This window comes from Bubalus kerabau, chromosome 1, assembly GCF_029407905.1.
Source record: "Bubalus kerabau isolate K-KA32 ecotype Philippines breed swamp buffalo chromosome 1, PCC_UOA_SB_1v2, whole genome shotgun sequence".
NCBI lineage: Eukaryota > Metazoa > Chordata > Mammalia > Artiodactyla > Bovidae > Bubalus > Bubalus kerabau.
In genome coordinates, this window is record NC_073624.1 from 99752673 (window position 1) to 99776379 (window position 23707).

Below are 23707 nucleotides of genomic sequence, written 5' to 3' on the forward strand. Positions count from 1 at the left end.
AAACTAAGATACAGAAAAGTCTAGAAGGAAGGTTATCAAAACATTAATAGTATTTATGGGCAGTGGATTTCCTAATAATCTTTATTTTTTTTGTTCTGCAATTAGATATTCCAAATCAATTGAACAAGTATTATAATGTAATCAATGTAATTAAAAATATTTTTTAAAATGGTATCTTGAACATTGAAAATATTTAATTATAGTATAAAAGCATTACTTTGTTATTAGCCTGCTTAATATCCTGTTGTATCTTTTGGCTTCTAAAATAACTCTTCCTAGAAAAAATTATTGAGCTATTATGTGTATAAACGTAGTATCTCAGAGTGTGTACAACTTCAGTTCAGGTCCTTTATGTTGATGGATAAATATAATCTCATATAGATTATTAGACTTATTTATGGTCTTACTCAAAATACTTTCTTAAAGAGTTTTCTGCTTTACTTTGAGCAAACATTTGGGCACTACAGCAAAGTAAACCTTACCAAAGTTGTCTTTAATTATACTTTCTATAGGAGTTAAATAAGATCACTACTCAGTTGGATCAGGTCACTACAAAGTTGCAGGACAAGCAAGAACATTGCAGTCAGCTGGAAAGTCATCTTAAAGAATATAAAGAGAAACATCTGTCTTTAGAACAGAAAACTGAAGAATTAGAAGGTCAAATCAAGGTTTGTATAAAAAACTAGCCATATTTTCTATTGCTATAGCAATGGAAGTTGATGACCTAGAAGGAATCCAAGATTTTAAATTTGCAGGTGAAGGTCAGGTTGTGATATAAAAATTATTTGTAATTTTTCATGTCTTAATTTTGAATTCCACCTTTACTTTTAATTTCTTCACTAATGGATGGCTTTGCAAATAGCAGTTAACATATATACTCGTTCCAATGTAATGTCTAAATGTTTCAGAGAGACAGCCGTATCTACTCTCTAATTACAGGAAACTTATTTTTGTTGTTGTGCAGTCTCTTCTACCTCATAATTCATATCTCCTTCCCTCCTTATTCCCATATAATACTCAGTTATGGTATATTTCTTCCATTTTACATTTATACCCTTTGGATTTTATTTCTGATTAATATTAAAATTTTCACTGTGGTAAACTGTTTTTCTTTAACTCAACTTCAAGTGAAAGTGTTGATTTATATTAAAGAAATTAAGTAACTACATATACTAGAGAAGGATTTGACCTGAGTCCTTTGCTCTTTGATAACTTTCTCAAATTACTATATGTGAAATTTACACCTTCACAGTCAGATGAAGTACTTCTATTCAGTTGTAGAATCATGGGCTGTGTGTATGTATAGATGTGCATAGAAGAAGAAAATGACATTTACAGTTCTATTTATGGGTTCCCTTTTCGTTATGGTCAGTAATAATAGTATACAAATTACATGGTGTAATGGTTGAAAAAAACAAAGTTTTTTTTGTCTATTTGTTTTTAGTTGAAGGGCATGTAATGAGAATTCTGTTTGAGTATCTTTTTGTTGTTGTTTAGTCACTAAGTCATGTCCAACTCTCGGCAACCCCAGGGACTACAACACGTCAGGCTCCTCTGTCCTTCACTATCTCCTGGAGTTTGCTGAAATTGATATCTGGTGCTATCTATCCATCTCATCCTCTGCCGCCCCTTCTCCTTTTGCCTACAGTCTTTCCCAGCATCAGGGTCTTTTCCAGTGAGTGGGCTTTACATATCAGGTGGCTAAAGTATTGGAACTTCAGCATCAGTCCTTCCAATGAATATTCAGGGTTGATTTACTTTAGGATTGACTGGTTTGATCTCCTTGCAGTCCAAGGGACTCTCAAGAGTCTTCTCCAGCACCATAATTTGAAAGCATCAGTTCTTCGGCACTCAGCCTTCTTCATCATCCAACTTTTCACATACATATGTGACTGCTGGAAAAACCATAGCTTTGACTATATGGGCCTTTGTCAGGAAAAGTGATTTCTTTGCTTTTTACACTGTCTAGGTTTGTATAGCTTTCCTTCCAAGGAGCAAGCATCTTTAAATTTCATGGCTGCGTCATTGTCTATAGTGATTTTGGAGCCCAAGAAAATAAAATCTATCACTGCTTCCACTTTTTCCCCTTCTATTTGCCATGAAGTGATGGAACTAGATGCCATGATCTTGGTTTTTTGAATGTTGAGTTTTAAGCCAGCTTTTTCACTCTCCTCTTTCACCTCATCAAGAGGCTCTTTAGTTCCTCTAAACTTTCTTCCATTAGAGTGGTATCATCTGCATATATGAGGTTGTTGATATTTCTTTTGGCAATCTTGATTCCAGCTTGTGATTAATCCGTCCTGGCATTTTTTATGATGTGCTCTCCATATACATTAAAGAAACAGGGTGTCTGCATACAGCCTTGTATACTCCTTTCCCAATTTTGAACCTTCAGTTGTTCCACGTAAGGTTCCTACTGTGGCTTCTTGACCTACACACAGGTTTCTCAGGAGATAGGTTAGGTGGTCTGGTATTCCCATCTCTTTAAGAATTTTCCACAGTTGTGGTCCACACAAAGGTTTTAGCATAGTCAGTGAAGCAGTAGTAGATGTTTTTCTGGAACTCCTCATTGCTTTCTCTAAGATCCAACAAATGTTGGCAATTTGATGTCTGGTTACTTTGCCTTTTCTAAACCCAGGTTGAATATCTGGAAGTTCGTGTTTCATGAACTGCTGAAGCCTAGCTTGAAGGATTTTGAGCATAACCTTCCTAGCATGTGAATGAGCACTATTGTATGGCTGTTTGAACATTCTTTGGCATTGCCCTTCTTTGGGATTGGATTGAAAACTGACCTTTTCCAGTCCTGGATCTTTGGACCTATGGACTACAGACCTTTGTCAGCAAAGTGATGTCTCTGCTTTTTACTATGGTGTCTAGGTTTGTCACAGCTTTCCTTCTAAGGAGCAAGCATCTTTGAATTTCATGTCTGCAGTCACTGTCCATAGTGATTTTGGAGCTCAGGAAAATAAAGTCTGTCTCTGTTTCTACTTTTTCCCCTTCTGTTTGCATGAAGTGATTGATTGGATGCCATGATTTCGTTTTTTGAATGTTGAGTTTTAAGCCAGCTTTTTCACTCGTCTCTTTTACCTTCATCAAGAGGCTATTTAGTTCCTCTTCACTTTCTGTCATTAGAGTGATACCAGCTGCATATCTGAGGTTGTTGATATTTCTCCCAGCAGTCTTGATTGCAGCTTGTGATTCATCCAGCCCGGCATTTCGTATGATGTATTCTGCAAATAAGTTAAATAAACAGAGTGACAATATACAACCTGTGGTACTCCTTTCCCAGTTATAGTTATTAAGAAAATGCTTTGCTTATAGATGTTCAAACTATATATTCAACAATTTGATTTTGTAAATTTGTAAACATACACAGTTGTATGTATATATATGAGATAGAAGCCACACTGTGAAGAATAATATCTAAATGAAGAGATTATAGATGCCAAATCCAAGTTTAATTGGCTTTATATTTATGGTCAAGAGCTATTAATGAGAAGGACGACATGACAACTCCATTTTAGTTTTGAATATTTATAAAGATACATATTTTTAAAGATTATAAAGTTTAATTGGGCCCTTTGTTTTTTCATACTTGAGTTAATAACTTTTATTCAAGTAATAAATATAATTATTTTAAGCTTATTCTCTTATTCAGTTCATTTTAAAAGTTAAAACTTAGTGACTATCTCTCATACAAAAACTCTGCTACTAGATCTTCTGAAAGATTGCAAGGTAAATGGCTCCTTTATTCAATAATGAGTTTAGAATGTTTTTTTGTCATTAACACAAGTATTTTTGTGTTTTTTTGTTATTAACACAAGTATTTTTTGTGTTAATGTCAGTTTGAGTATAAACTAATGTTGTAATGTTTAATAGATAGTTGTTGACATTAAAATGGTTTTATATTATATTTCTGCCATAGAAACTAGAAGCTGATATGCTTGAAGTTAAAGCAAGCAAGGAGCAAGCTTTGCAGGGTCTACAACAACAGAGACAGCTGAACACAGATTTAGAGCTTCGAGCCACAGAATTGAGTAAACAACTTGAAATGGAGAAAGAAATGTAAGCTAAACTACTTATGGGAGAGGATTATAAACTAAGTATTAAATTTTTCATAAGATTTCAATTTTCCTATCACAGTGCTTAAAGATTTACCTTGTAAACTGCTGATATTAATGTGAATGAAAAATAAAGCCATCACAATTTGGTTAAATAGGATGGCATGTATCCAGTCACATTTTAGTAGACTTTGTCTTTAAGGGCCAAATATGGAGCTGACAGACTGGATCTCTGTCAAGAGGGTGAGGGTTTTTGACTGTCAGTAGTAAAGGTGGAAGTCGATAGATAGCCTGGGAAAGGTGCCTTTCAGGGAAATGAAATTAAAATCCATCAAAGTTGATAATAATTAATTGCACCTCCATGGTTTCATCCTTACTTTGGGAGTGATGACAAAACATTTTTGTTTTCATGTCTAGTAAATTGGGTCCTGATATTGTGAATGTGAGGATATACAGATGCATTTTGTGCCTCAAATGGCATTTCTTGTGACTCAACATATGTAGTTGCCAGTGCCTAGGTATTTGGGGAGTACATTGGATCCTTTTTTTTTTTAAATAATTTTATTTTATTCATTATTTTTGGCTCTACTGGGTGTTCATTGCTGCATGGGCTTTCTCTAGCGGTGGCAAGCGGGAGTTACTCTCTGGTTGCAGTACTCCAGTTTCTAATCGCGGTGGCTTGTCTCGTTGCGGAGCACGGACTGTAGGCTGCACGCAGCTTCGTTAGTTGCGGTTGCAGCTCCAGGGCTCCAGAGCACTGGCTCAGCGTTTGTGGCGCACAGGCCTAGTTGCTCAGCGGCATGTGGGATCTTCCTGGATCAAGAATCGAGCAGGCGGATTCTTTTACCACTGAGCTACCACGGAAGCCCACATCTGATCCTTTGTATCACCTACTAGTGATTCGTCACCTCTGGAGCCCAGTCATGTGACTGTAAAGATGACCTTTGAGGTGGTACTTGTTCTCTTTAATGAGGCCCCTATGGGGCCAGTAGTTCTTTCCAGGGGAAACTTTCCGTTTCTAGTAAGGTGTTTTTTTTTTTTTTTTTTAATTTTTGCCTTTACATTTTATGCAGACATCTTTTATATGGGGTCCTGAATTTTTAGAGTACTAAGAAAGGAGGACTGAGCAAACGTATCTGAGGTTTGACTAAACCCCACCCCCGATCATAGGACTCAGCCCAAATAATGGGGTACAGGGCTCCCCTTTCTCAAGGACCACCTATACTGCATGCAGCTCTTTCTCTCCAGTTTCCATCTTATATTTTCATTACTCTGCAGTTTGTGTTTTAAAATATCCTTTGTGATTTTTTTTTTTTGCTCTGTGGGTTACTTAGAAGTATATTGTTTACTTTTCAACTATTCAGGGTTTTTATAGATACCTTACTGTTACTGGTTTCTAATTTAATTCCATTGTGGTTATAGAACATACTCAGTAAATTTTTGACATTTCAAACTCTCTTATTTATGGCACAGTGTATGGTTTATCTTGGTTAAGTGTCCTTGTGCACATCTGTGTTTTGTTGGGTAAAGTGTTCTGTAAATATCAGTTAGGTTGAGATGGTTGATATTGTTGTTCTAATCCTCTGTATCCTTGCCACTGTTTTCTCTGGTCGTTTCTATCAGTTTTTGAGAAAGGGGTGTTAAAGGTTTCTCAGGTAATGGATTTATTTATTACTTCCTTTAGTGACCTTTTAAAAAAATAAACTAAGTTTTACCATCACTATGCAAACCTTTCTTTCTTTATGTGTTCTTTGATTCACATAGTCTTATGATTTTATAACAATTATTTACAGGAAAGTTACATAGCATAGTAAATATATCAAGTTCCAGTTTTAGGGTTGGTTGACAGGGATTTTAAATATATTAAAATGGTCAAGTAATATTCATACAACAGCTTTTCTGTCTAGACCTTTAAATATCAGTGAGGTACAGGATCCTGTGAATGTACTTCATATGTTTTAGCTACTTTTTTTGAAAGTAAAAGTAAGTTTCTGGGGCTAAAAGTTAGAAAATTTCAAGGCATATATGCATTTCTGATATTAATACCCAACTTCAATTATGTGGCTGGTACATCTTTTAATAACCTTTCCTTAATATATTGAATTTATAATAAAGTACATTGGAAATAGTATGCATTCTAGAAATATTACTTTGTATCTGGTTTTGTTTTCATTTAAAAAAATGGTTAATCTCTAATGTGTGCCTTTCTTTTGCTATATAATATGCATAATTTTATTCATTTTATGAAAACAAAGTCTTTAACTTTCTTAAGCAATATCTTCATTTCTTTATTTTTTTTGAGTTTTTAAAAAACTTTTTATTTTATATTGGGATATAGCTGGATTAGCACAAAAATGTTGTGATAGTTTCAAATGAACAGCAAAGGGACTCAGATATACATGTACATGTATCCATTCCCCCCCATTTCCTCATTCTTACAACTTTTCTGTTTTATAAAATATTGAAGTATAGTTGATTTATAGTATCATGTTAGTTTTTAGGTTCTTGAAACTTCTTAATTCATTCAGGTGTAGAAAATTTATGTTAGAGGACAAGTGATAAGTCTCTTAACATAATCTAGGCTCTAGGATTAAAGTAAATCTTTTGTCTTTACTCCATATTTGCTTAAACTTGTTATCATTTTTCCCTAAAATAATTTTTATACACCTGAATGAATTAAGAAATTTTAAGAATCCGAAACTAACATGATACTGTAAATCAACTATACTCCAATTTTTTAAAAAACGGAAAAGTTGAGGAAATGGTTTAGAAGGATTTTCCTGATTGAGCTTCCCTGGTGGCTCAGATGGTAAAAAAATCTGCCTGCAGTGCAGGAGACCCGAATTCGATCCCTGGGTCAGGAAGATCCCCTGGAGAAGGAAATGGCAACCTATTCCAGAATTCTTGTCTGGCAAATCCTATGGACAGAGGAGCCTGGCAGGCTACAGTCCATGGGGTTGCAAAGACTCAGACAGGACTGAGTGACTAACACTTTCACTTTCATTTTTCCTGGTTATCTTATGTGTTTTGAAGTTTAGGACCTGTCAAATATACAATGTGTTTTATTTTTTCAAGTAAAGAGGCAAATTTCTTTGTTCTTGGGGGCAACATAATAAATTGGTTCTTTAGGATACATGGAACAGTATTTCTGGCTGTCAAAGACTAGATGGTTTGCTTTCTGCCCAGATTTCTTCGGGGATACACTGTGGTTTAGACAAGACTGGATTAAATCATGGCCTTAGATGGTCTTGCCTTTACCACTAATTTATTTGACTCAAAGAAAACCATCCTCATCTCTTAAATGACCAGATCAGATGTTCTAAGGCACTTTTTGTTTGTGTGGTTTTATGACATTAAATTATTAGTTTTACTTCTTAACTACAGAAGAAAGTTTTAAAGCTCAATTTATTAATGTGAATGGTAGATTAGAAATGACAAATTATGCATTATTAAAGAAATTGTTTCTTAAATATTTAGAGTATCTAATACAAAGTTGGATCTACAGAAGAAATCTGAAGCACTTGAAAATACTAAGCAAATGCTTACCAAGCAAGAAGAAGAAAAAACAATCCTTAAACAAGAAATTGAAAATTTAAGTCAAGATGCAAAGATGCAGCACAAGGAACTGAATGACAGGATTCAAACAGCAGTAACAGAACTACAGAAAGTGAAGATGGAGAAAGACACTCTAGTAGCAGAGCTTTCTGCAGCAAAAGAGAAATTATCAAAAGTTTCTGATTCTTTGAAGAACTCCAAAAGTGAATTTGAAAAGGAAAATCAGAAGGGAAAAGCTGTTATATTAGATTTGGTTAGTTGTTTATGTTTATTTTCTTAGGTAGAAATGATTCTTATTTAAAGCATGCTGCCTTTTCTGCTTAATTCACCGTTGATTTGTCATCCTGCATTTAAATGATCTTAAGTGTTGTGAGAAAAGGAATGGAGATTACTTAACCTGAGAAAGAGATATTTGTGCTTCTGTGTGTAATTTTCCAATGGCCCAGAAAGTTTTCAGTTGAATTTATATTCTTTCTCTGTTGAGGACCTGGTGCTAGATTTGGGGAGGACTGCAGCACGTTTGTCCTTCTGGACACTTCTGCAGAGAATATAGCTACTAATTGAAATGTTTTTCACCTGACTGTAAAAAAAAGAAAGAAGACCAGAAAGATCTTAATGACTTCTAACTCTGGTGCTATGAACTTTCTGATTCTTCATTCAATTTTCTAAAACTCTAGATAATACCATGTCTTAGAGATATTGTAAACAATATTTAAACTATAGAGAAAAACATCTTGAGTCTCAGGAAATACTTACAGGGCAATGTATCCTCAGAAATATTTTAACCCAGAATAACATGGAATAACAGCAAAAGTAAAATTCTTTTGTTCTTAATATGAAGGTCAGTGAAAGTGTTGAGGAGCATAAAAAGCATGATTTTCATATGTTACTTTTATGTTCTGTTTGGAAAAAAAGTCTGTATATCTTCCCTCTTAAGTTGTATGGGATTATTTTAATTTATTGTTTCCATACTTTAAAAATTTTCCATTTTTTGGAAGCCCATTATTCTACTTTTAAAATAGCATAAGTTAGTTAATTGTGTAACATAAAAACGTGGTTTCCAAAGTATTCTAAAATCTTGTCTAAATATTACTGAAAGTATTTATTGTGACTCTTGGTTGATAATAGAAACTCTTGGCCTCTCTCCCCATTTACTGCTATAATATTTGCCTGTTTTTATTACTGAAATGAATAATTCTATCTCATCTTAAATCATCAATGATTCTAGTTTATTTCTTTTTGTGGATCTTACTAAGCTTATAAACCCTAAATTTTTAAATTTACTACAAATATTTTCTGCATAATGTAGTTTCCACTTTTTTAGGAGAAAACTTGCAAAGAATTAAAGCATCAGCTTCAAGTACAGACAGAAAACCTGCATAAGGAGCAGAATGAAATGAAAAAGTCACTTGAAAAAGAAAAGGAGGTAAGATTTTCTATAACAGAAATATATAAATCATAATAAGGTTTTATATTTTCAAAGTAATTTTCACAGTAGATTCTTAAGTCAAAAGGTTTATTTCCTTTGTGTTCTACCAACTGCTAAAAAGATTTAAGCTAAATTATAATAAAAGGCCCAAAATAAAGGATTATAATTAATAATAATTATACTTAATAAATAAATTGAGAAACTAGTGATTTAATTAAATTATCAAAGTTAAAGAACATTAGTATGGATAAAAAACAATTCATAGATTTTCCATAGAGATGACATTTAAGTGCTCTTTATTTGACATTTATGTTAATGGAATATTTGATAATGGTTATATAAGAATCACAATTAAGTGATTGTTCTGTGGTTAATGCTTCTATTGTTCTCCATCAAAACAAATGAGTAAATGTATATTATATATATATATATTATTATTATTCTCTGAAGACATAACCTCTAGCAGCTAGAGTCTAGGCATGTAGCTTTCTAGAGATGTGATTTGATAAAGCAGCAAAACTTCATCCCAACAAGTCTTCAGTGTGATTATGTTCTGGTTGTTGATTGAAAGAAGACTTCTGTGCTTTATATGCCAGTCATAGTGGCAAAATTAGGGTGATTTAGTGCCCAGGCTGTGAATCCAGATTGTCCAAATTTATATCCTAACCGTGCCAATTATTAGCTCTGCTGTCTTGACTTCTCTCAGGCAGATGACTCATCTCTCTGTGCTCCAGTTTCCTTAGCGGTAAGATGGGGCTGATAGTAGAATCTGTGTCATAGCATTATTGTGAGAAGTAAATGGGTTAATGCGTATCAGAGTGCTTAGAATACCAATTATAGTGAAATAAATGGTCAGGGGTTAGCTATTACTTTATCATTGGTTATCATAACAATCATCAGTATTGTTAACACTGCTTGACTCCTGTTTTGCACGAAATATTTCCCTTTGTATTGGCGATAAGCTGAAGCATCCATATACATAGCACTGAAACTTTTCAAAAGTAACTTTGAGTGGTCAGTTGCTCAAATTAGGTCTTTAATGAAATATGCATAAAACATGAAAATATGACTTTGGTTGGAAGGGTGAGACGTAGTGTAGTTCACCTTGGCCACAGAAGAACCTCAGTGTGACTTCTATATGATAGTTAATTTTGAACAGAAATGTATTCTAATAAATTATGAAAACACGTAGTAGCAAAATATGCCTCAAATCTCTAAATGAGGACATGATTGTGTGGTTAAACAGATACTAAAGATGTTTGCCAAAATTATTTTGGTTTTATCATAGTTAATATGAAGCTATCCTTTCTGATTCACTTTGACTAGTAGACTCAGCATTTTTAAAAATTTGTTTTACTTTTTTTGGCCCCACTGTGCTGCTTGTAGGGATCTTGAACCCAGGCCTGGCAGTGAAAGTGCTGAGTCCTGACCACTGGACCACCAGGGAATTCAGTTAGGATTTTGAGAATATTCAAGACAGTAGACATTTCAGCAATCTAAAGACTGTTGATTTTCCCTTTTCTGTGATATGAGAATACCAATCCTGTGCATTTGCAGGCTCTATCCCAATGTATAAGTTAAAAAGGAAGGCAAGATTAAACAAATATCGATCAGTCCATAGTCGGATCCAATAGTGAAATGTCAGTTATGAAAGCTCCATGAGGGCAGGGATTTTTCTTTTTGGTTTACTACTGAATATTTGTGGTCAACAGACTCCCTAGTTTCTACTTAGAGTAATGCTTAATAGGTACTCAATAAATGTATGTTGAATGGAGAAATGAATGCTGAACAGATTGTATTTTCTTTTAGACTTCTCATCAGTTGAAGTTGGAGCTCAGTTCCATGCAGGGACAAGTCATACAGGCCCAGAATAGCTTAAAACAAAAGGAAAAAGAAGAACAACAGCTTCAGAGTAACATAAATGAGCTAAAGCAATTGACTGAGCAGAAGAAAAAGCAAATTGAAACACTCCAAGGAGAAGTTAAAATTGCTGTTTCACAGAAGGTAATATGATATTTGTTTACTTTCTGTGGGAAGAAAAACTTTGACGTTAAAGTAACTGTATGATAGTTAACACAAATGAGTTGCAACAAAGAAAATTTTACATATATGCCCAAATTTTCTTTAAGTTAAATGTATAATGCACTTAATTATATGATTAAATATCTGTCTAGATTTCCATTCACTATAACCATGTTATTAGACACTTATTTAAAATCTTAGCACTAATCATTTGTCTGATAGACATAAAACTGCCTTTTTGTAAAATAACATGTAACGAACAATGCTAAGAGAATAATTTATACACCATTTATAGTGTATTAGAAAATTTTAAGGAATTTAAAAATAAGTTATCCTTATTAATGGAAATAACCAAGAACAAAAATCACAAAGATATTTAAATATTCAGAAGTATAGGTTTCATATAGTTTTTTAAGTTGTATCATAATGGTTTGTTTCCAAACCTACGTTAATTTATTATTAAACATCTGTCCTTCATTCTTAAGTATGTTTTAATACTTGTCCAGAACAAGAGTTGATAAAAGTGGATTGAACTTAATATTTGAACAAAAGGAGGTTTTTCCCAGTGTTGATATGTGCATATTAATTCATCTAGGGAGAAGAGAGATATAATATCCCCAGTATGTGAAACAAAGTATATCATGTTTTTAATAGTTGGCTTGTCATATTACTAGAGGGGAAAAAAAACCCCACAAATACATATTTTATGTTGATCACTGTTTTTATAATGATTATTATGGCCACTTTACAAAAGAGTAATTTTCTTATAACACAAACAGGAGTAGACAAATTTGTCTGTCCTTTTTTGTGTGTGTGTTATCATATATATAATCATACATCAGGATGTAATTATCACAGTGTGTATTTTGTTCTATGATTTGACATCTTGAGGTCATTTTTCTCCCCAAATCTAGTAGCCTCATATTCAAGTTTTCCTTAGATCTTCATTTTTATATCATGATTTAGTAAATTAAAAAAAAGCCAACAACTATTTTCAGTACATTTTCTTATTTATTTATTATAGTAAGATTGCCTCCAGATTTATAATTAATATATATTGCCAGTACTGTGCATGGCTTTATTAAATGGTGGTTCAGTTGGTAAAGAATCCGCCTGCAATGTGGGTGGAAAGATCCCCTGGAGGAGGACATGGCAACCCACTCCAGTACTCCTGTCTGGAGAATTCCTGTGGATAGAGGAGCCTGGTGGGCTGCAGTCCATGAGGTCGCAAAGAGTCGGACACAACTGAGTGACTAAGCACAGCACAGCACGTTAAATAACATCTTAAGGATTTTGAGATTTAGAGGAAATGCTCTTATTGGTAGTTGTCTTGTGTGGGACTGTTATAATGAAAATACCACAGACTAGATGGTTTAAATAATCATTTATTTCTCATAGTTCTGGAGACTGGAAAGTTGAAGATCAAGGCACCTGGCATATTGAGTGTCTGGTGAGGGCCCACTTTCTGGCTTGTAGACAGCTGTCTTCTTGTATCCTTGCATGACTGAGAGATTGTGTTTCTTCTTGTAAGCCCACTAATCCCATTCATGAGGGCTCTACCTTAATGACTGCCAAAGACCCCTACATGCAAATACTATCACATTTGATCTAGGCTTCAACTTGAATTTTTGGAAGTCACAAATATTCATAGCAGTAGTTACTTGTATTAGTATATAGATGCTAGAAAAAGGAACGCCTTTAACTCAGGGAAGACAGCATTTTGGGGGAGTACTGAGTGGATAGCCAGTCTCTGTAAATTAGAGTTGGAATTTGGAGTACCTAGAGAATCATTGAAAGGCAATCATAATTTGGTTTTATTGAGGGGTAGTGTACTTTCATGGAAAGAAGATACATTTTAGAGCCAGGTAAATCTGAATTCAAATTCTGTGTGACACACATCAGGTTTATGGTCACGGGAAAGGGATCCATCTTTCTGAGCTTAAAGAAAATGAGGTCATGGAGTTGTAAAGACGGAGATAATGTATTGGAAGTACGTAGTAGTGTGCCCAGTGCCATGTAGAAGCTACATAATTGTTGGATGTTGTATATAAGTATAGCAGACTCTGATCGAGGAGTGTCAGTGTGCATGGAGACCGTACAGTGATGGTCTATAGAAATTTTTCACTGGGCCACAGTGAAATAGGAAAAAGAATACATATACATACATTTTTTAATGTGATTGAGTCACAAATAAAGGATTCAGCAAGGCTGTAAGTCATCAGTTCCTGTACTAGGAAACCTACTGTGGGAACCCAGAATGAATAGGATATGGCCCCTGTTCTCATGCAGCCTATATAATTTAATGAGGAAGCAGATACCTAAATAAAACTGTAATAAAAAGGAGAATGAGGAAAAACTAGAACTCCGTGGGAATTTTGACTGGTTTTCTAGAGGAGCTAGCATTTGAACTGTGTCTTTGAAGATTATTATAATGTTGAAAGGTTAAAAAGGGGAATTAGCTATTTAAAGGAGAGTAAACAATATTAGCGAAGTTTACAAAGCTTAAATGTCGTTATAGAAGATTTGCTGTTGGAACACATGGTAAGTGGAGAAGTGAGGAGAGAGAAGGCTGTAGAACTGGATGAAGTCATTCTATCTTTGTAACCTGTTTTTGGCGCGCATACTATTTTAAGTAACTGTTGTATGTTTCAGACAGAACTTGAGAATAAACTACAGCAGCAGTCGATGCAAGCAGCACAGGAACTCGCAGCAGAGAAACAAAAAATATCAGTGTTACAAAACACCTATGAAAAAAGTCAGGAAAATCTAAAACAGCTTCAGTCTGATTTCTATGGGAAGGAATCTGAACTACTTGCCACAAGGCAGGATCTTAAGGTATAGTGAATTATGTCATAAAAACCAATAACTTGTTTATAGACATTCATTAAAGGATTGATTTGAACCCAAATGGGCATTAAAAGTCTTAGTATTTGTGGAATATCATGCTTGTTTTTTATTATTATTTTTGGAGAAACATACTTTTTAGAAATCATTTTATATGATAAAATATACAGTAAATATAGGCATTTAAAAATAACATCTTTAATAGTGAAATAATTTGGAAATATGCTAGTTGCTACATTAGCTTATCTAAGGACTTTGCTGCCTTTATTTAAAAGAAAAACAAAGTGAACTGCTGTTAGAAAATCTGAGTTTTAAATGTAAACCACTTGTAAAAATGCAAGCAGATTTATTGTTGCTTGTCAATATTGACTTTATGGTTGTCAACTTCCCAAGACTACTGTAATGCATAATATTAAAATTAGGAGATTATAGCTCAAAGTAAAAACATATATGGATACTTTGGCCTTGGCAATCCTGTTGGATTAGATGAAGTATCATTTTTACTAAAATGATGGATATACAAAAAGGGTAAATAATTTTTATGTAGCATTATCAGTTGTCTAAGGGAAATGGAACATTTGTATTCTCTCACAGAAGGTTTAACCAGTTCTCTCTTTTTTGCCACAGTGAAATTAGTATGCCTTTTGATTCTTTCCTGTGTCTGGATTTTTGTTTCTTTGCTTAATTTAAAATGCTTTATTGAAAAATTCCATTGAAAATCACAGAATATTTTTATATATAATATATAAATACACTATAGTGTATTTATAGGCTTCCCTGGTGGCTCAGAGGGTAAAGCATCTGCCTACAATGTGGGTTCGATCCCTGGGTCGGGAAGATCCCCTGGAGAAGGCAATGGCAACCCACTCCAGTACTCTTGCCTGGAAAATCCTATGGACTGAGAAGCCTGGTAGGCTCCAGTCCATGGGGTTGCAAAGAGTCGGACACAACTGAGCGACTTCACTTTCACTTTCATAAATAGACTATGTCTATACTTTATTTATAGGCTCCTATAGGAAAGGCTTTATGAAGGAGGTAGAACTTGCCCTGGTCATGAAAGATAAGAATTTGAATACAGAGAGTCTGAGAAAGATCAGTTCACTCAGGAGACACTGAGAAAGGGAGTAGCAGGGGGAACCAGCAAAGCCAGGAGGCAGTCACCATAATTGACTTGTGTTTGGAAATTAAAATTAAAAGGACTAGGATTAAATTGTGTGGTACCTTAGATGCCTAGCAAGGGTGACTGACTGGACTTTATGTTGGGGTGGAGGTAGCAGGGAAAGAAGAGTCTAAGCAGAGGAGTAACAGGAAGAGGATATATACTTAACCCGGAAGTGGTTTACAGACAGCTTGGTTTAGATCTGGTGTAAACTAGTGCTGGGGGGATTAATTAAGAGGCTGTCTCCCTTTCTTCCTCGTAACTCCAGTAATCTAGCTGTGAGTTGATTATGACTGGAGTTAAAGAAGATGGAACAGAAGAGATTAAATGAAGAGAGAAGATGAAACAGAAGGGCTGAGTAATATAGAGTGCAAGGGAGTGGAGGAATCAGTGGTGACTAATGATCTGACAAAGCAACAGGAGATTGGGGAAAAGAATTTCCATAGGGCCAAACAGTAGATATTTATATGTATATATTTATATATAAAGTTCAAAATTAGCAAGAGTTTTTTTTTTTTTTTTTAATACCACCTGACATTTAGAAAGCATCTTACTTATTATATTCTCCTTATTTTCTTTTTTTCCCTTTACAACACTATTGAAAGTCAGGGAAGGTTGTTGGAAAGTTTGGACTTGATCCTGTCGGCAGGAGGGAATCACTGAAAGGATTTGTTCGAATTTGTATTTTAAGCCAATGTGGCTGAATGTGGGGATGAGAGAGGAGACTGCAGTAGTCCAAGTGCAGATGGTGGTGGCTTGGGCTGGTAGAGTAAGGATGGACAATGTGAATGAATTTGATGGACATTTAGGTGAAAGAGAAGTTGCAACCTAATGACCGATTTAAAAATCTTTAGAAATCTCTTTTTCTTTATATGGATGTGTTATTTACTGAAGAACATAACAACAAAATAACAAGACTTAGATCTTTCAGATCAGTATTTTTTCATTAAGCCAACAATTATTTTTATTATGCCTGAAAACTATAAAATCATGTTCTAATTTTATACATAAAAGAAAAATTCAAGTGTAAACATGGGTAGGAGAAAGACAGGGATAAACGACTTGAGAGGCTGTGGATAGACACTCTGTACCGAAGCTTGCTTCTGCAGATGAGACTGGGGCCCCCTTGGTGGGTGACAGGCCTGGTGTTTGCACAAACAGAACCGTGACTGGATCTCAGCTCTTCAGACCTTTATTCTTTTAGCATCATTTCACTAGAAATTTTTTTCATAAGATAGGATATTGACAGATTCTATGCTAATCCTTCCAAAATGACATCTGAACTATTAAAAATCCTCAGAAAGTTCAAGTGATATTTATAGGCCACAATAAGGTATCAGCCATTCTTTTTCTTTTGCTTCAGTGATTATTATGTAAGAGAAAGGGAGAGGGTCAGAACCTTGTAACATGACACCTAATCAAGACTGCCATCTGTGAGCTGATGGTGTTCGCCAAGACACCAGTAGAATGGAAGCTGAGCTGGCTTGATCTATGCCTTTAGCCCCATCTGCTGGATTATTTATGAAGTACCAAAGTTTGTTGACTGGATATTTTAAATTGGCTTTGCTGGGTGCTATTCTTTGATGTTCAGGAAAGGTAGAAGTGGAATTTAACTAAAATTTGCACCCTCAGTGAAGTGAAAACTCTAGGATAAAAAGTTAACAATTAAGTATAAATCTTCTTAGCATAGTCCTATTCCTCGTGTCATTTCACCCAGGCATCAAGAAAACGTAATAACTAAAAATTTTTAAAAGTTTATGTTGAAAGAAAAAAGGGAAAAATTGTTAAACAGACCAAAAAAACAATAGCTACCATGGAACAGTGCAGAAAATGTTTTTTTGCTACACTGAATTAGGGTATTCAGGATCAGGTAGTGCTTGATCTGCTCAGGGATTTGCTTATTCTAGTGGCAGTGGGTGAGTTAAAGATAACCCCAGTAAACCATCATAGTGAGAGGGAGTTCTCCAAGGGAAAAGATGCTAAGCAGATGAAAATTGTGTAGTCTTCAGCACAAAAGATAAAAGGAGTGTTTGAAACGGCAGTATACTGCTGAATGTCATAGATGAATATCCAGAGGCAAGTAGAACAGTATGTCTTGGCTCAGAAAAGAGTAGTGCAGGTTCTTAGCTTGACTTTAAAGATTTAGTCATTAGGATTCTGTGAGTTCCAAATTTTACAGGCTGTTATTTAGAACATGGGCATTTTGGAATTCTTGTGCTTTTAGGCTCTAGCAAGAATTGGTATTCCTTAACACTAGATCATGGAGAAGGCAATGGCACCCCACTCCAGTACTCTTGCCTGGAAAATCCCATGGACTGGAGCTTGGTAGGCTGCAGTCCATGGGGTCGCTAGGAGTCGGACACGACTGAGCGACTTCACTTTCACTTTTCACTTTCATGCATTGGAGAAGGAAATGGCAACCCACTCCAGTGGTCTTGCCTGGAGAATCCCAGGGACGGGGGAGCCTGGTGGGCTGCTATCTGTGGGGTCGCACAGAGTCAGACACGACTGAGCGGCTTAGCAGCAGGAGTAACACTAGATCAGGACCTAATAACAGTTGTTTAGACCTTATTGGCTAGGTGTTGACAAATTTTATTTTTTCTTCTGAAAACACTCTCACCCTTTGTGATACTTAAAGTCAGTTCCCACATGCCCGTGGAACCTTCTTTAAACATTGCACAGAGAACATTCATTCATTTTTCTGTGCATCTGGCACATAGCAGATGCCTGTACAACTTTGATTTTACACTCTGGTTCTGTTTTCCAGGCTATATGGTCAGCTTCTTTCAGGGCCATTTTTTACTGTCCTGTCTACCTTAGTAGTATATTCAGTTAATGCTTAGCTGCTTGATTAGTAAAGGACTAGTGACTTTAGGTCTTTCCCCAAAAGGAAGCGTGTGGTTTTTAGTGTTCTACTGGAAGCCATTTAAAATGGAAATTTAATTAGAAAAGACTTCTGAAATGAGTTATTTCTAAGGAATAATCTCAGGAAGGTTAAGTCCTTTAAATAAGGTTTTCATTCATTTTTCTTCTATCCTTGATTGAATGCTTTTTAAAAAAACTTTTAATTTTGTGTTGGAGGATAGCGGATTAAGAATGTCGTGATAGTTTCAGGTGGACAGCAGAGCGACCCAGCCATTGTTGTTGTTCAGTCATGTCTGACTCTCTGCGACCCCATGGACTGCAGTACATCAGGCCTCCCTGTCCATCACCAACTCCCGGAGCTTGCTCAAACTCATGTCCATTGAGTCGGTGATACCATCCAACCATCTCATCCTCTGTCGTCCCCTTCTCGTGCCTTCAATCTTTCCCAGCATCACGGTCTTTTCTAGTGAGTCGACCCTTCACGTCAGGTGGCTATTAAATGCTTACTATAGCCAACCTTAGACAACAGTGATTCCTCCTGAATTATATCTTTTGCCCTTTTTTCCAAAGAAACTATATCGCCAAGATACGAAAGATAAGTTTTTTCTAGATGGCAGAAGAACATCTTAGAATTATTTCCCTTAGCAGCTAAGAGGGGCAAAGTTCCTGTCATTTTCCATTCCCCACCTGTTAACATAACTACCCCCAAATCAAAACCTACTATGTCAAAAAACTTGTTCTTTTCCCCAGCTTCAGCTTCTTGAAATATCTGGGCCTTCGTACGGTTGTTAACTATGGACTGTTACCTGACAGTGCTACTTATACCACACAGATGAGAAGTTAAGTGGATGGGGTGATGACGGCCTTGCCAGAAGTAGAGCCTCTGATGTCTGGTTGACTTTCCTGTTTTGGTTCACTTGATCAGATTGGCGATTTAAAATACATTTTCCTCCCAAAATAAAAAAGCTTATCTATTAAATAAAGCTTTTAGTATGCCAAGGGTTGTCATAGATCCTACAAAACATGTATGTATATATAATTTTTGTAATTTTTTTTAAATTGCTTTTTTTTTTTTTTTTCATGTCTCTCCATATATTCTAACTATGTTCTTTGAGTGTTTGATATGTTTCCTACTTATTTGGTATTCTTTATATCACTTAGCCAGTAAATACTTACAGATCATTTTTAAAGTATTTCTTTCCATTATGTTTATGCATAACTGTCATGTATATTAACCATTATGTTTCTGTTGAAATTTCCTAAAAATGACAATAATAATTTGGGGAAATTGTTTTTATAAGTCTGTAGAAGAGAAGCTTTCTCTAGCACAGGAGGATTTGATATCAAACAGAAATCAAATTGGAAACCAAAATAAATTGATTCAAGAACTGAAGACCACCAAGACTACTTTGGAGCAAGATTTAGCAAAGAAAGAACAGCAATTGAAGGAACAGAATAAAGCACTACAAGATACGCAAAAAGAAAAGGTATTTTATTTTCTGACTAAATCTAGAATCTTAGAGTTACAATGACTATAGAGATCTAGTCAAATCTCTCACCCAATATAGGCATCACCTTTATATTTAATAGATCTCTCAGATGGACTTCTAGTTTCTTATAAAAGACTTTGGTGATTGGAATTCTAATGCCAGGAAGTTCCTTGTCATTTCTGTCCATCTTCTTACTGCTTTTTAAGTTTTACAAACAAATCTGGTTTCTTACATGATAGGCCCTTGGTTATTCAAAAACAGATATTATAGTCCCTCAACTATTTCTCATGTAACATGTTATCCTCTGGATTTATTAATGAGGTAATAAAAGGTCTAGGAATAATTCTTAAGCTTGTTAAAAATCCTTGAAATTAAGAACCAATTTTTTCTAAGGGGAAGTAGGGGTGTATTTTGTATAAATGATGCTAGGTTATGAAGTTGAAAGCACTGTATTATGCCTAGTACATTTAAAGATCAGTTAAAATTTTATATGAAAGGGAAATTCAGATTCTAGGAAACATCTTATTTTTGGTTTCATAATTGAAATCATATATTTCCATCAACTGATATATTCTGAAGTGTACAATTCCTAAAGTTCTTGGTATATCTTAATTATGCAGTTCCTCAAATTTTTTGGCCATACCAAAAAAACCTGGGCTCGCAACAGTGAGAGAGTGGAGTCCTAACCACTGGACCACCAGGGAATTCCCTCTGAATTATCTTTAATTTAAAAATTGGAGGGAAGAAAATTGGGGGATATTTTTGTGGTGATGGCACTGCTGAAGCTGGAATGAATTTTATAATTGGTGCTCAAGTTAGAAAATTCCGACTCAACTGTATAGTTTAGAGGCCTGTAATTACAAGGGTTTTAGATCAGGTAGATCTTGTTGTAGTTTTTGATTCTACTTCTATTTATCTTCTCTGAGTCCTTGTTCCTTGCCTAAAAAATAAGAATTAAAAAGAGCTACCTGGTATAGAGATTAAGTCAGATGATGTATAATATTCCTCCCTAGGTGCCTTATATAAAGACAGTGATATAAAGATAATAAAGGTAAGATGGTAGTTTTGGCTACACTTTAGCCAAACAGTTTTATAGTATTAACTGTTTAATCCTTTATAAAAGTCTTATTGTTGTATAAATAAGGACACAGAGACATAAGTAATTTGCTCAACTCAGGTGGAAAGTGGCAATGACAGTCATAAATAGAAGCAATCATTTTTGTTACATTAATTTTAAGTATTTACTTTAAAATTATATAAATCATTTTTTCTATAGTCACTAAAAGAAAAAGAACTAGTAAATGAAAAATCTAAATTGGCAGAGACAGAGGAAGTTAAGTGTAGACAAGAAAAAGAAATTGCTAAATTGAGTGAAGAACTCAGGTCTCACAAGCAGGAAAGCATAAAGGTATGTGAAGATTGTTTTTCCTTTTGTATTATATTAGTGTTGTTAATGTTATATTAATGTTATTAATTAATGTTGTTAATGTTATATTAGTGTTGTTAATAAAGTGCAGATGACACCACCCTAATGGCAGAAAGTGAAGAACTAAAGAGCCTCTTGATGAAAGTGAGAGAAGAGAGTGAAAAAGTTGGCTTAAAGCTCAACATTCAGAAAACGAAGATCATGGCATCCAGTCCTATCACTTCATGGCAAATAGATGGGGAAACAGTGGCTAACTTTATTTTTCTGGGCTCCAAAATCACTGCAGATGGTGATTGCAGCCAGGAAATTAAAAGACGCTTATTGCTTGGAAGGAAGGTTATGGCCAACCTAGACAGCATATTAAAAAGCAGAGACATTACTTTGCCAACAAAGGTCCATCTAGTCAAGGCTATGGTTTTTAGTGGTCATGTATGGATGTGAGAGTTGGACTCTAAAGAAAGCTGAGCACCGAAGAATTGATGCTTTTGAACTGTGGTGTTGGAGAAGACTCTTTAGAGTCCCTTGGACTGCAAGGAGATCCAACCAGTCCATCCTAAAGGAGATTAGTCCTGGGGTGCTCATTGGAAGGACTGATGTTGAAGCTGAAGCTCCAGTCATTTGGCCACCTGGTGCGGAGGGCTGACTCATTTGAAAAGACCCTGATGCTGGGAAAGATTGAAGGCAGGAAGACAAGGGGACAACAGAGGATGAGATGGTTGGATGGCATCACCGACTCGATGGACATGGGTTTGGGTGGACTCTGGGAGTTGGTGATGGACAGGGAGGCCTGGCGTGCTGCAGTTAATGGGGTTGCAAAGAGTCGGGCATGACTGAATGACTGAACTGAACTGAGTGTTGTTAAAAAGATACGTGTGTGTGTGTATGTGTTTGTGTGTGTAGAGATATATGTCTTATATACACACACATACAGGCTATGTTTATCTGTTTATTTAGAACATAGTATGTGCCAGGCACATGTTTTTTAGTTGCAAGATAACTGCTTTACAGTGTGGTGCTTGTTTCTGCCATACGCCAACATGAATCGGCCACAGGCATACACGTTGTTGTTTTTGACAAATACTCCCGCTCTCACAGTGTTCTTATGTTGTAGTGTCTATACACATGTTGAAACTGTGTTAACTTTGCTTTCAGATTATTGAATAGAGCAAAGTAACCCCAAAAGTTTAAATTTTGTTGAGATGATAATCAAGAGAGCTGTCTGTTAAGCTTACAGATATAAACTTCAAAATATATGAGTTTAGGATTTTAAGGGATTCTGTTTTTTAAATATTTTTTCTTCCTAAAATCCTTTAATCTGTTATTTAGAACATTTTTCTTAGCATTAGCGTGGCTGGCGTGCCACTTAAAGAAACTGAATTGCCTATAAGTTGCTTTTAAAATGTTACTCATTTTCATAGAGAAGGGTTAGATTTTTCTCAGGTGGTCTCATAATACCTCTTGTGTCTATCAATATACTTGCCATTTTACTTTATAATTATCTCTTTATATCATTATGTTCTTCTAGACTGACTTCCTAAAAGCAGGGAATGTATATAATTTATCTTTTAATGTATATCCCCTGGAACCTAACAGTGTGTGATGCCTAAATGTTGACCAATAAATGCTTGTGAAATGAAGAAAGGGAAAATAGGGGGTAGAAATTTTTCATATCATTTAATCAAAACATGCATTGCAAAAGCATCAGCTGAATTTGATTGTTGAGCAGCAAATACATAATCTTGCACCTTTTTAACTGTTTGAAATATTGAACTTTAAAATTTCATAAGAGTCTAAAACTGATTGTAATAAGCTGTATAAATTTCAGCTTTTTTTTTTTTTTTTAACTATAAAGGATGATTTATTTTGGTCTTACTTTTTCATAGGAAATAACAAATCTCAAGGATGCCAAACAGCTTTTGATTCAGCAGAAATTAGAGCTTCAAGGGAAAATAGATTCCCTGAAGGCAACCCTTGAACAGGAGAAGAAAACCCAGCAAATGCTAAAAGAGCAGATGAAAAAGGAAGAAGATGAGCTAAAGAAAGAGTTTATGGAAAAGGAAGCTAAACTGGTAAGTTAATGGTGGGAGGTGTGTTTTGCAATTGATTTTGTAAATTAATCCATTGAGAGGATTTTTCTACATAAAAGTTATGATTCAAATGCTTACCTAACATTTTAATTTTTTAAATTTATTTTTAATTGGAGGATAATTACAATATTGTGTTGGCTTCTGCCAGTACAGCAACATGAGTCAGAATGGCCATCATCGAAAAATCTACAAACAGTAAATGCTGGAGACAGTGTGGAGAAAAGGGAACCCTCTTGCACTGTTGGTGGGAATGTAAATCGATACAGACAGTATGGAGATTCCTTAAAAAACTAGGACTGAAACTACCATGTGACCTGGCATTCCCACTACATTTTAATTTTTGATTTAAGATAGGAAATGTGATTTATTTAAATAGCTGACATGTGATTGGAAATTTTTATTCTGTAATCATATTTCAGTTTATATAAGTGAAAATTCAATAAAACATAATTAAAAAAAACTTTTAGTGCCAGAAAAACAAGCCTATAACTATGTAGACTGAGTTAGATGGCATGAGTGCTAATCATGTTAAACTTGTTAACTGAGTGTTCATATGGGCGAACGGAAACTGCAGCTTGGACTTACGCTGACCAGAGTCTGCTTTTCCTTCCCTAACTTGTGCATGCCAAATAGGAAGCATCTGGCTTTCCTCTGTTGAACTGAGTCCAACTATCCCCAGATAATTTGACTGCTAAATGTTTTCATTGAAGAATTGCAGTTTCAGGTTCACGTGGTGATTTGAAGTATTATTATTATTTTTTGGCAGTTT

At 35.0% G+C, this 23707-nt stretch overlaps 1 protein-coding gene across 6 annotated transcripts in view; it reads left to right on the forward strand.

Moving 5' to 3' along the window:
- Nucleotides 1–23707, forward strand: part of EEA1 (early endosome antigen 1) — a 220321-nt gene that overhangs the window by 190920 nt on the left and 5694 nt on the right. For all 6 annotated transcript variants that reach the window (XM_055585696.1, XM_055585703.1, XM_055585675.1 and 3 more), the window contains 9 exons: nt 513–668; nt 3926–4065; nt 7539–7869; nt 8941–9042; nt 10855–11049; nt 13720–13902; nt 19237–19422; nt 20702–20833; nt 22735–22920. In XM_055585696.1, the coding sequence (XP_055441671.1) occupies nt 513–668; nt 3926–4065; nt 7539–7869; nt 8941–9042; nt 10855–11049; nt 13720–13902; nt 19237–19422; nt 20702–20833; nt 22735–22920 (1611 nt within the window). The remainder of the gene's footprint in view (nt 1–512; nt 669–3925; nt 4066–7538; nt 7870–8940; nt 9043–10854; nt 11050–13719; nt 13903–19236; nt 19423–20701; nt 20834–22734; nt 22921–23707) is intronic.